General features: G+C 44.9%; 2 protein-coding genes across 2 annotated transcripts in view; one reads left to right on the forward strand and one right to left on the reverse strand.

Annotated features, from left to right (window-relative positions):
• tm2d3 (TM2 domain containing 3) overlaps positions 1–8,362 on the forward strand; it is a 36,110-nt gene extending 27,748 nt beyond the window's left edge. Inside the window, exon 6 of the mRNA XM_061876595.1 lies at positions 6,101–8,362. Coding sequence (XP_061732579.1) covers positions 6,101–6,161 — 61 coding nt within the window. The 3' untranslated portion in view covers positions 6,162–8,362. The remainder of the gene's footprint in view (positions 1–6,100) is intronic.
• larp6a (La ribonucleoprotein 6, translational regulator a) overlaps positions 1–12,500 on the reverse strand; it is a 33,513-nt gene that overhangs the window by 39 nt on the left and 20,974 nt on the right. Inside the window, exons 2-3 of the mRNA XM_061876542.1 lie at positions 10,859–11,057; positions 1–1,755 (exon numbers count right to left, since the gene is read on the reverse strand). The exon at positions 1–1,755 is cut by the window's left edge and continues 39 nt beyond it. Of these exons, the coding sequence (XP_061732526.1) occupies positions 646–1,755; positions 10,859–11,057 (1,309 nt within the window). The 3' untranslated portion in view covers positions 1–645. The remainder of the gene's footprint in view (positions 1,756–10,858; positions 11,058–12,500) is intronic.

The following is a 12,500-nucleotide window of genomic DNA, read 5'->3' on the forward strand; positions in this document are numbered from 1 at the left end:
TGCACTGTACAATCACCCCCAGCTCAGGTGAACCGAGCGTCTCCTTGCCTGACCTCACTCCTCACAGGACGGGAAACGTGAAAGTTTAAAAAAATAAATAAAAACAGCTACCTGCTGAACAAATGAATTCGGCGAGAGGAGACCTTTCCTTACCAAAAAAGTGCCAGGAAATTAAAATAAAAAGTTTAAAAAGAAATGAAATGTCCATGGTGGTTTAAATAGCATGTAAAAGTGGAACAGACAGAAAAGGCATATGGTGATTTTCCATCAGCTCCATGTGCCTTTGCCACGCAGGTCATTACGGGACGGAACACTTCATTTAAGAACAAAAAGTTCGGCCCCCATAAAAGAAACAAAACACGGAACTCCTTCACCAGCCACAAAGTGACAATTTTGGATGGAAGTCTCCCCGATAGAGTGTAGGAAGGCCCGTGACTTTTAAATCCACTCAAAAGTCCATTAGCGGAGTACTAATGTAACCATGACAACTCAAGTTCGTATAAAAATAGAACAGACTCAACAAAAATAATCTCCAGTCTCAAATGAGGGCCGGGGGCCCAAAGGACAGCTCAGGTTCCCAAGGGAGGAGTACGAGTGGGAGGCTTTTTTCTGTTTTTTTTTTTAATTTCTTTCTTCTTCCACGTGTCAAGTCTGGGTGGCGGCACTCTTCCCCCGCGCCCCCGGGGCCACACAGTGAAAGCCCCGGGTCCCGTCGGGGCCGCGCGGCAGCCTCATGACGCCCAGCGGGAGCCCGTCGGCGGTCTGGATCCTCCTGCCCATCATGGGGCTCCCCACGGGGCTGCTCTCCTGCGACGCCACCTGCTTGCGCCGCTGCACCCACGGGCTCCCGGACGGCGTCATGCTGCTGTCCGAGGAGTAGTCGGCCCAGCGGCGCCCGGGCTCCGGACTCAGCCGGCCCTCGCTGGCCAGGGGGGACTTGTTGGAGTGGGGGGACTTGCGCTGGGGACAGGGGCTGGCGCGGGGGCTGGACCACGGGCTGTTGCGGGGCGATATGCCGGGGCTGAGGTGATTGTTCTGGAAGGTCGCCCCAGCGGCGGTGGGGCTGAGCTTGTTGCAGGACTGCGACTTCCTGGCCAGCCGGGGCGACGTGGGGGTGCTCTCCGTGTCCGAGGAGCTGCAGGCAGAGTCGTCGCCGTGGTACTGCAGCTCCCGGACGCGGCTGTTGAGCGAGCGGCTTTTGCGCATCCCCGTCGTTGGCGCCCCTTCCTCCCGGGGCCGCTCCTTCTGCATTTTCTTCTTCGGGGGTTTGGTTCCGATCAGGACCACCTTCAAGCCCAGCGCGCCGTCCTCGCTTCCCACCGCTTCATTGGCTCTAACCGCCGCTTCCACCTCCTCGAACTCCACGATGGCGCACTCCTCCGTGCTCAGCTGAGAGTAGCGAGTGCTCAGCCTCTTCAGGTCGGCCGGCAGGTCCTTCCCGGGCTTCAGGACTCGGACCGAGGCGATGGTGCCGTACGTCCCGAAGGCTTTGAGCAGCAGCTTCATCAGCTGCTCCTGCTGCGTGGCCCCGGCCTCGCCGCCTCCGTTCTCCTTGACGCCGGCCGTGATCTCGGCCAGCTCGGGCCAGCGCTGCAGCTCGCTCAGCAGCAGCATGCGACTGGGCAGCGACTCGCTGGCGAACACCGGCACGGCCAACTTGCGCCGCACCTTGCGACCCTCCTCGTTCAGCTCCAGATCCTTCGAGTTTCTCAGGGCGAAGGCGGTCGTTCTCCAGTCGCGGGTCAAGTGTTTCACCTGGGGAAAAAAGACACTAATTAGTCTCCCTTCTTGGATAATTCTGTGCATGACAACACCACATTATATATATTATATATATATATATATATATATATATATATATATATATATATATATATATATATATATATATATATATATATATATATAAAAAGGTTAATTTGAAATAGGGACAGATACAAAAAACAGACATCTGAAACAGTTATGCATACATAACTGTTTCAGATGTCTGTTTTTTTTTTTTTCCCAGGGCCAGCACTCGTGATCTTGTCCTTTTGGTCACAACCCAAAGCTCATGACCATAGGTGAGGATGAGAACGTAGATTGACCGGTAAATTGAAAGCTTGGCCTTCCGGCTCGGCTCCCTCACCACAACGGATTGATACAACATCCGCATCACTGAAGACGCCGCACCGATCCGCCTGTCGATCTCATGATCCACTCCTCCCTCACTCGTGAACAAGACTCCTAGGTACTTGAACTCCTCCACTTGGGGAAATATATTTTCCCCAACCCGGAGACGGCACGCCACCTTTTCCAGACGAGAACCACTTGGAGGTGCTGATTCCCATCCCAGTCGCTTCACACTCGGCTGCGAACCGATCCAGTTAGAGCTGAAGATCTTGGCCACATGAAGCCATCAGGACCCTATCATCTGCAAATAGCAGAGACCTAATCCTGGAGCCACCAAACCGGACCTCCTCAACACCCTGACTGCGCCTAGAAATTCTGTCCATAAAAGTTATGAACAGAATCGGTGACAAAGGGCATCCCTGACATAGTCCAACCCTCACTGAAAACAGGTCAGACTTACTACCGCCATGGCAGACCAAGCTCTGACACTGATCATACAGGGAGTGGACCGCCACAACCAGACAGTCTGTTACCCCATACTCTGAGCACTCCCCACAGGACTTCCCGAGGGACACGGTCGAATGCCTTCTCCAAGTCCACAAAGTACATGTAGACTGGTTTGTCTATTTTAGAGAGGAATCTAATTAATCATAGAACCGGTACCAAATGTTAATAAAAACAAAGTATGGATTTTGAATCCAGTCAGTTTGAATAGATTCTGAATTTAATCGCCCGGAAAAGGGTGGAGTGCCATCTCCGGGTTGGGGAGGAGACCCTGCCTCAAGTGGAGGAGTTCAAGTACCTAGGAGTCTTATTCACGAGTGGGGGAAGAGTGGATCGTGAGATCGACAGGCGGATCGGTGCGGCGTCTTCAGTAATGCGGACGTTGTACCGGTTCGTTGTGGTGAAGAAGGAGCTGAGCCGGAAGGCAAAGCTCTCAATTTACCGGTCGATCTACGTTCCCATTCTCACCTATGGTCATGAGCTTTGGGTCATGACCGAAAGGATAAGATCACGGGTACAAGCGGCCGAAATGAGTTTCCTCCGCCGTGTGGCGGGGCTCTCCCTTAGAGATAGGGTGAGAAGCTCTGCCATCCGGGAGGAACTCAAAGTAAAGCCGCTGCTCCTTCACATCGAGAGGAGCCAGATGAAGTGGTTCGGGCATCTGGTCAGGATGCCACCCGAACGCCTCCCTAGGGAGGTGTTTAGGGCACGTCCAACCGGTAAGAGGCCACGGGGAAGACCCAGGACACGTTGGGAAGACTATGTCTCCCGGCTGGCCTGGGAACGCCTCGGGATCCCCCGGGAAGACCTAGACGAAGTGGCTGGGGAGAGGGAAGTCTGGGTTTCCCTGCTTAGGCTGTTGCCCCCGCGACCCGACCTCGGATAAGCGGAAGATGATGGATGGATGAATTTAATCAAATTGGGTGGTGCCCAAAGATTCAAAGCCCTAATAAACGTTTCTCTTCTGTTTTAATTTGTACAAGTGTTTGTATTTTAATGTTTAAGAAAAATATGTGTATTGGTTGAAATATGTAAGTGACATCACGAAAATTCACTTACAGTTTTCACATTCCTCCGAGTATGGATCGACGTCTAAGAGAGCGTGTAGGTTTAATCTGTTAGTTGCTCAGACAGTAAAGTGATAATATAAGTTTAGATTGGGGAATTTTTATTTATTATTATTATTTTTTTTTTAATGGAGAAAGACGTTAATGTTTCTTGTTTTCAGGTTAGAATGCATGCAAGCTAGCGCTAGCTTGCTTCTCCGGTAAACGGGCAACGTTTCCGGTCAGTGACATTCTCAAAATTTTATCAATCACGATTTTACGGTCGTTTAAATTTAAAACGGTAATATTAAGCGTGGGAAGTCTTACAGATGACACATTTTATCAACAAGTTCTGTGTGTACGTTCTGCTCCTTTAAATCAAACAGTGTGTCCTGATTATCCCGACAAAAAAGCCGAATAACGCCATAATTATCCCCCAATAGTGGACTTCAACCTTACTGGTAGGAGACTAAAGCCGAGGCCAATCCTAACTGAGACCTGGCTGCTGGCAGTAAAGCTGCATGTCAAGATTCTTGAGGAAAAACCTCAGTAGAAAAGGACACAAAATAAGATACCAATGTCTTACTTTCTTTCAGGGTTTAGTTTGCTTTTCAGTCTCCATTTTCTTGCAGGTTCTGTCTCAGTATTTTCCCCCTCAAAAGAGAACTACACTTTTTTTTGGAAAGTTTGCCTTTCACAATTCTTATTTAAGATACACATTTTTTCTTTTTTTATGCATTCTAAATTGTTAATAAACATCAGCAAAAGTCAGCTAACCATAGAGCCCACATGAAGTTATTTTATTACGCATATAAAGCGCTCTTAAACATTTTTAAACACCTCCATCAAGATTTGATATACACACTAAGTATATAAGTAATGTAACAAGCACATTCATAACGTATTTTGCTCACTTTAAGCATACATCGGCGTATTCAGTCTACAGACGCATCATACCGTTTGAATTTCCCTTCAACAACACCACCACTACTCGTGGAAGACTTCATCAAAGATTACTTTGGGACAAATGATGATCCAGAACCCTTTATTTTTGAGCCTGACTATAAGGAGGATGATTTACAAGTTTTAGAAGCTGTGTGCTGAACAGATTCAGCTTTAGTGAAACACTAAGCATCATGTAACAGTGGCAGTGTTGCTAAGTGTTGAACAAGAAATACAAACTACGAACATAAAACATGCATTTACTGTACACTGTCTGCTCTCACTGGGATGTTTATATCTTCCGGTTTAGATGAAGAATTAATCATAATCCTCACGCTAGGTTAAAAGAAACGTGCCGCAAACTGGCGTGTGTGTCTATCGCCATCTCCGGGTACAGGTTAAATGTCAAAGTTGAGCAACTTTTCGGTTTATGGTCACATCCTTCTACTAGCCAGGTGAGAGGCATGATTTATTATTATATATTTATGACTTACAAACCTGCTCAGTGGATTTTTGGTTAGAGTGTCTGCCCTGAGATTGGTAGGACCCCGGCCGAGTCATACCAAAGACTATAAAAATGGGACCCATTACCTCCCTGCTTGGCATTCAGCATCAAGGGTTGGAATTGGGGGTTAAATCACCAAAATGATTCCCGAGCGCGGCCACCACTGCTGCTCACTGCTCCCCTCACCTCCTAGGGGGTAGAACTAGGGGATGGGTCAAATGCAGAGGGTAATTTTTACCACACCTAGTGTGTGCTTGTGACAATTAGTGGTACTTTAACTTTTAACTTTATAATCTAGATTTAACTTTTACCAACTAGTAGGCGATGCAGCAGCTCACCTACTCAATATGTCTGCATAAGAGCTTGTAATAACTATATTACTAATACCAGGTTAATAATCAGATCACAAAATGTAAATTGAGTAATGTTGGGAGTTTTTGAATGTTTAAGGGCTTTATGGGCGTAGTATTAGCTTCAGTTGTTAGCCACTCTGTATTTGCCATATTTAACGACTCAGGATGCTTAAAAAACAAAAACATGTTCTTGTCTTACATAAGGGTTGTGAATGATTGGCAAAATTCCCACCAAAGAACATTGACCCTTTTTGCGATTGCAATCGGCTTGAGTCGTTCAGACTTTTTTTTCCCCATCCAAACTCTGAACAAGACCATTCTTCAAAGTCAGAATCATAATGATGGTGGCAAATGACACTCTCGCTTGGTCAGGCCCAGTTTGTGCCAGTCGATTTGAGTGGAGAGCTTCCTCATCTTATTTGAAAATGGATGCAGGCTGACCCCTTCTTTAGTTGTATTGCTACAATCTGCAACAACGCATCAGACATATTTGATCATTTCTTCATGATAACATGATTCAAGGTAGGGCTGGGCGATATCGATATAATGCAGGTGTGTTTTTGTGCGATATAGAAAATGACAATATCGTTGGCATTACACTACAGGCTCTTCCCACTCTTTCTTGTCTCTCCTCACAGAAAGCAAGCGCACCTTCTTACATTCGTCACATACGTATACGCCCTCGCGGAGCAGAGGTAGCAGCATGGGTAACGTTAGCTGTGATGCTAGCGGAGAGTGGTAATACGAGAGAAAGAAGGTGCGAATCTGGTAACAAATGAAGGAAGAATTAATTCCCCAGAAAAACAGCAGGGGGTTCATTGTCTGGCGGTGGTTTGGCTTCAAGTGGGAATATGTCGAACAGACAACCGTAATTCATGAAGTGTGGGGCAAAAGCATTGGTCCAAAAAGTAGCATTACTGCTAATATGTAGCATCATTTGAAAAGTCACCTACTAGAGAATGAAGAGTGCATGCTCCGCATGTCAACATCTCCATTCGGTGCCACACCAACAAAATGCTGAGGCAACCATTTCCACATCAACACCGTATGAAAAAAATGGTGAACAACAGAAGGAGATAACTTGCGCAGGAACCTACCACATAGCGAAGGACGAACACTATTTGATTTCCTATTATGCAGCTCATTTTTATTTGACACTTAAAATGTCTGACAATCTTGCACTTTCTGTTTTGGAAATGACATGAACGTTTGTGCCACTGCTTAATAACTGTTTAATAAATACAGTTTTGGTCAATTGACTTATTTCCTTCTCTGCATGAAAGTTTAAAATGAGCATATATTAATAAAGTATGAACAAGAATGTTTTAATGTAGACACATAGAATCGGGTTGGGGAGGAGACCCTGCCCCAAGTGGAGGAGTTCAAGTACCTAGGAGTCTTGTTCACGAGTGAGGGAAGAGTGGATCGTGAGATCGACAGGCGGATCGGTGCGGCGTCTTCAGTAATGCGGACGTTGTATCGATCCGTTGTGGTGAAGAAGGAGCTGAGCCGGAAGGCAAAGCTCTCAATTTACCGGTCGATCTACGTTCCCATCCTCACCTATGGTCATGAGCTTTGGGTCATGACCGAAAGGATAAGATCACGGGTACAAGCGGCCGAAATGAGTTTCCTCCGCCGTGTGGCGGGGCTCTCCCTTAGAGATAGGGTGAGAAGCTCTGCCATCCGGGAGGAACTCAAAGTAAAGCCGCTGCTCCTCCACATCGAGAGGAGCCAGATGAGGTGGTTCGGGCATCTGGTCAGGATGCCACCCGAACGCCTCCCTAGGGAGGTGTTTAGGGCACATCCAACTGGTAGGAGGCCACGGGGAAGACCCAGGACACGTTGGGAAGACTATGTCTCCCGGCTGGCCTGGGAACGCCTCGGGATCCCCCGGGAAGAGCTAGACGAAGTGGCTGGAGATAGGGAAGTCTGGGCTTCCCTGCTTAGGCTGCTGCCCCCGCGACCCGACCTCGGATAAGCGGAAGATGATGGATGGATGGATGGATGGCACATAGAATCATCATAATGGTGTGATTATATGTATCAAGTGTTAATTCAAGGCCAAGGCAAAATATCAACATATATATTGTGTATCGCGATATGACCTAAAAATATCGAGATATTAAAAAAAGGCCATATCGCCCAGCACTATGTCGAACAGACAACCGTAATTTGTCAAGTGTGGGGCAAAAGCGTTGCTCCAAAAAGTAGCATTACTGCTAATATGCACTCTTCATTAGAGAATGAAGAGTGCTTACTCCGCCGGTCAACATCTCCATTCGGTGCCACACCCACAAAATGCAGAGGCAACCATTTCCACATCAACACCGTATGAAAAAAATAGTGAACAGCGTAAGGAGATAATGTCCGCAGTAACCTACCACATAGCGATTTGATTTCCTATTATGCAGCTCATTTTTATTTGACACTTATTGGAAAATCTTGTGATATCATGCACAAAAGTGCACTTTGTTTTAAACTATTGTAGTGGCGTTCTGTACAAAAAGTGGACTTTAATTTAGTGTTTTGATAGGTCATCTTAGTGACATCATGCACAAAAGTGCACTCATAGCTTGTTTTAAAAACGTCTGACAATCTTGCACTTTCTGTTTTGAAATGACATGAAAGTTTGTGCCACTGCTTAATAACTGTTTAATAAATACACTTTGTCAATGGACTTAATTGTGGTTTCCCTCCCTGTATGAGTTTAAAAGTAGCATATATTAATGCAGGATGAAGAAGAATGTTTTAATGTAGACACTTGGAATCATCCTACTGCTGTGATTATATGTGTCAAGTGTTCATTTAAGGCTAAGGCAAAATGTCGAGATACATATCGTGTATCGTGACATGGCCTAAAAATATTGAGATAAAAAAAAAAAAAGGCCTGATCGCGCAGCTCTAATTCAAGATGAAGGATGCTACCAAAACAAACTATGCAACATGAAATTGCCTCCAGACTTCTGACATTTTGGAGCTAAAAATCGGCGTTGCACAATGTACTAAAACTCGTTAGAAAAGTGTCTGTTGTTGGGCCGCAGGCATCTCGTTGGGGGCCGCCCCAAAAAAATAATTCAGCTGTGGTCCCTATGCGCCGCAGTAATACTCAGTTGTAATACAATTTTCCACCACTTGTGGCAGTAATGACAATATCAAACCAAAGACGCCTGGTGCAAAAGTCATAGTGAATGTCCTAAAGCGCAACAATTATGACTACAGTGGTGCAGCTGTGTTTTCATTTGTAATTAAATTTATAATTTAAGAAACATATTCATTATTGATTTAGTTTATTTCAGCACAATGTCATTTAATGTACATTTATTTTTCTTCAATTATGAGTCCCTTCTTATGCCTGACCTACGTTTAAGGTGGGGCTCGGCAACCCGCTAATGTGGCTCTTTAGCGCCGCCCTATAGTCTCCCTGGAGCATTTTTAAAAAAAGGATTCAAAAGGGAAAAAGATGGGGGGAAAATATACACAAACGCGGCATGGCGTAGTGAGTAGAGCGGCCGTGCCAGAAACCTGAGGGTTGCAGGTTCGCTTCCCCCCTATTGACATCCAAAGAAGTGCTGCCGTTGTGTCCTTGGGCAGGACACGTCACCCTTGCCCCCGGTGCCGCTCACACTGGTGAATGAATGCTAGGTGGTGGTCGGAGGGGCCATAGGCGCAAACTGGCCACGCTTCCGTCAGTCTACCCCACGGCAGCTGTGGCTACACATGTAGCTTACCACCACCAGGTGTGAATGAATGATGGGTTCCCACTTCAATGTGAGCGCTTTGAGTGTCTAACAATAGAAAAGCGCGATATAAATCTAATCTATTATTATTATTATTATTTAACAGCAGGAGACCATCTGCTCGGGATGGTCTCCTGCTGGCCCCACCATGTTAAATCCACTATGGACTGGACTTTCACAATATTATGTTAGACCCACTCGACGTCCATTGCATCCGGTCTCCCCGAGAGGGGGCGTGGGTCACCCACATCTGCGGTCCTCTCCAAGGTTTCTCAGTCATCCACGTCCCACTGGGTTGTGAGTTTATCCTTGCCTTTTTGTGGACTGTGAATCGAGGATGTCGTTGTGGCTTGTGCAGCTTTTTGAGGCACTTGTGATTTAGGGCTATATAAATGAACAATTGATTGAAAATCTTCCACTTCTTTGTCTTATTTTGTCCACCAAGAGTTTTATACTGTACGTGAATGCACAAAGGTGATCTTTGTTGATATTATTGACTTGTTGGAGTGCTAGTCAGGCATCTTTGGTCAGTGCATGAATGCAAGCTAATCAATGCTAACATGCAATTTAGGCTAGCTGTATGTACATATTGCATCATTATGCCTCATTTGTAGGTATATTTAAGCTCATTTAAGATCCTTTACTTTTATCTTCTTTGTACATAACTTAGTTGTGCATGTCTCATGACACATTGTATGTAATATTGGCTGCATTTGTGCGCCATGTTGTTCCAGACCACAGCAAATACCTAGTTTGCCAAAGATTGTAATAAATCTATTCAAAAAAAGACAGCCTGCTGTTTTCTTTAACTTGGAAACGCACATCTATACCTCTAGCCATTAAAAGCCAGTAATTTGCAGGAGTTATCTCACCTTCTGAGTAAACTGATTTACAAATGTAAAAATGTGTAGAATAAATATTAAATTTCATCATTTCTGTCAACGAAGATTTGCTTCAGCCTGTGACAGTCATTTTGATAGTAGGCTATTATAGCCAATACAGACACTTACATTATGTGTTGCCTTCATTGTAAAACTTATACACGGTTTTTAATTTTTTATGGCTCCTAAAACAGATTTGTTTTTTGTATTTTTGGACCAATATGGCTCTTTCAACGTTTTGAGTTGCCGACCCCTGGCCTAAGGTTTATGTGTTGAGTAAATAATATTTGTGATTAACACATGCTTTCAAATCATTTGACATGGTTGTAAATTGGAGTAGGTCATAATTGTTAAACACAAATAAAATCAAGATGACTAATTCAGTGTTAATTATTGACTGGGCCCCTCTGTCATGGAAAGGTTGGGCCCTGAGGTCAAAAAGGTTAGAATCTGTTAGAAAACCAGCCTACAATCACAATTTTACCTGGAGACATCTTTTTTTAAGACCAGAACCATGAAATAGGTGCCAATTAGTGTACTTAAGTGTACTCTGTGAAAAATGTATGCTTTCATCAGGAAGAGCAGGTATACATTAGGTTTTGTCCGTTGAGTAGACATTGCTTTTTGACAATTCAAAGCTCGTTTTTTGCGGGTCATTAGTGAGCCATTTAGCATGGCCGTGAACAACGAGCGCAATTTGCAGTCAGACGGGATGGCGAGCAAGTTAAATCACAACCTATTGTGTCGCCCAGGTCGGACAATTTGCAGCCATGGTTACCTTTTTGAAGGAGGTCAGCAACTTGACGCTCACAAAGCCCAGTTTGTTGCGTCGGACGTGTTTGAGCAGGAAGGCGTCGTGCTCCAGGTTTTCGTCCGACAGGTAGTATTCGATCTGGGTCACCAGCTTCTGGATGAGGTCCGTGTCCGGGGGCTGCCAGCTCTCCTCCTCCAGCTCGCCTCCGCTGGTGCCGGCGCCGCTGTATGAACAAAAGTAAAATATTAACAGCTAACGGAGAGCTGTGAATCTTTGGGCACCGCACGACTAGATTCTTGAGGGTAAAGATTTGGTTCAGAATTGATGATCGATTCAAAATCAATACTTTTTAAAACAATTTGTATAAACATTGGGTGCCAGTTCTATGATTAACTACATTCCTCCGTAAAATAGATAAACAGTTCTGATAAAATTCCATATTTAGAAAAAAAAAAGGTTGGTTTAATAAAATTCTAAAATCAAATACAAGTGAGGCAACAAAAAAAGTATCCAACACTCAGATGTGTTATCTACGTCAACATGATTTGACTGAGTGACTGGACAGGACGGATAAAAAAAAAACAACAACATATACCGTATTTCCTTGAATAGCCACCGGGGCGTTTATAATTTTAAAACCTCTTCTCACCCCTTGGCTTACCAATGGCATGCAGTAAAAAATTGAGTGCGATAAAAAAAAAGAAATAATATTAAGTTTTTCTGCGGCCGCGGCCCGGTGGTTGGGGACCACTGCTCTACAACAATTCATCGCGCCCACCTTTACACCATACTATCTGCATGCCGGCCAGACGCATGCATTTCGAGATTGCAATGCATACTTGGTCAACAGCCATACCTTTTACACTGAAAGTTGTGATATAAACAACTTTAACACTCTTACTAATATGCGCCACACTCTGTGAACCCACATCAAACATTTCTGGAGAACATCGGCTCTGTAACACATTATAAACGCAACATAAGAATTGCCCAGAATGCCATGCATCCATGACTCTTGGCTATATTATACACGCGCCCCGCACCGCCGCACGGAGAGGGGCGGGGGCGCAGGGTTTGGTGCTAGCGGGGTGTATAATATAGCCAAGAGTCATAGATGCATGGCATTCTGGGAAAGAGTTATGTTGCATTTATAATGTGTTACAGAGCCAATGTTCTCCCAAAATGTGTTTGTCATTCTTGTTTGGTGTGGGTTCACAGAGTGTGGCGCATATTAGTAAGAGTGTTAAAGTTGTTTTATATCACAACCATCAGTGTGATCTGTATGGCTGTGGAACTAGACCCCTGGTTTACACAGAAAAAGCAAAAATAACTCCCCCGCCATTTTGAAAAAGACAACAGGGGAAGCGTCACTTGTGACGTCACGAATTTGTCCCGGCGGTAAAAGTAAGCATGCTCTAATAAATTTGGGGAGAGAGTTTGACCCAGCAGTATTTCAAGGCAGGCGCATATTACATGCCCGGCGGCAATTCAAGGAAATACAGTATACATAAATATACACACATACAGTACAGGCCAAAAGTTCTGACACCTCATTCAATGAGTTGTCTTTATTTTCATGACTATTACATTGTGGATTGTCACTGAAGGCATCAAAACTATGAATGTGGAGGCTATACCATCTGGAGTTATGTACTTTACAAAAAAG

This window comes from Nerophis ophidion, linkage group LG02 (assembly GCF_033978795.1).
Source record: "Nerophis ophidion isolate RoL-2023_Sa linkage group LG02, RoL_Noph_v1.0, whole genome shotgun sequence".
In the NCBI taxonomy this organism is placed as follows: Eukaryota; Metazoa; Chordata; class Actinopteri; order Syngnathiformes; family Syngnathidae; genus Nerophis; species Nerophis ophidion.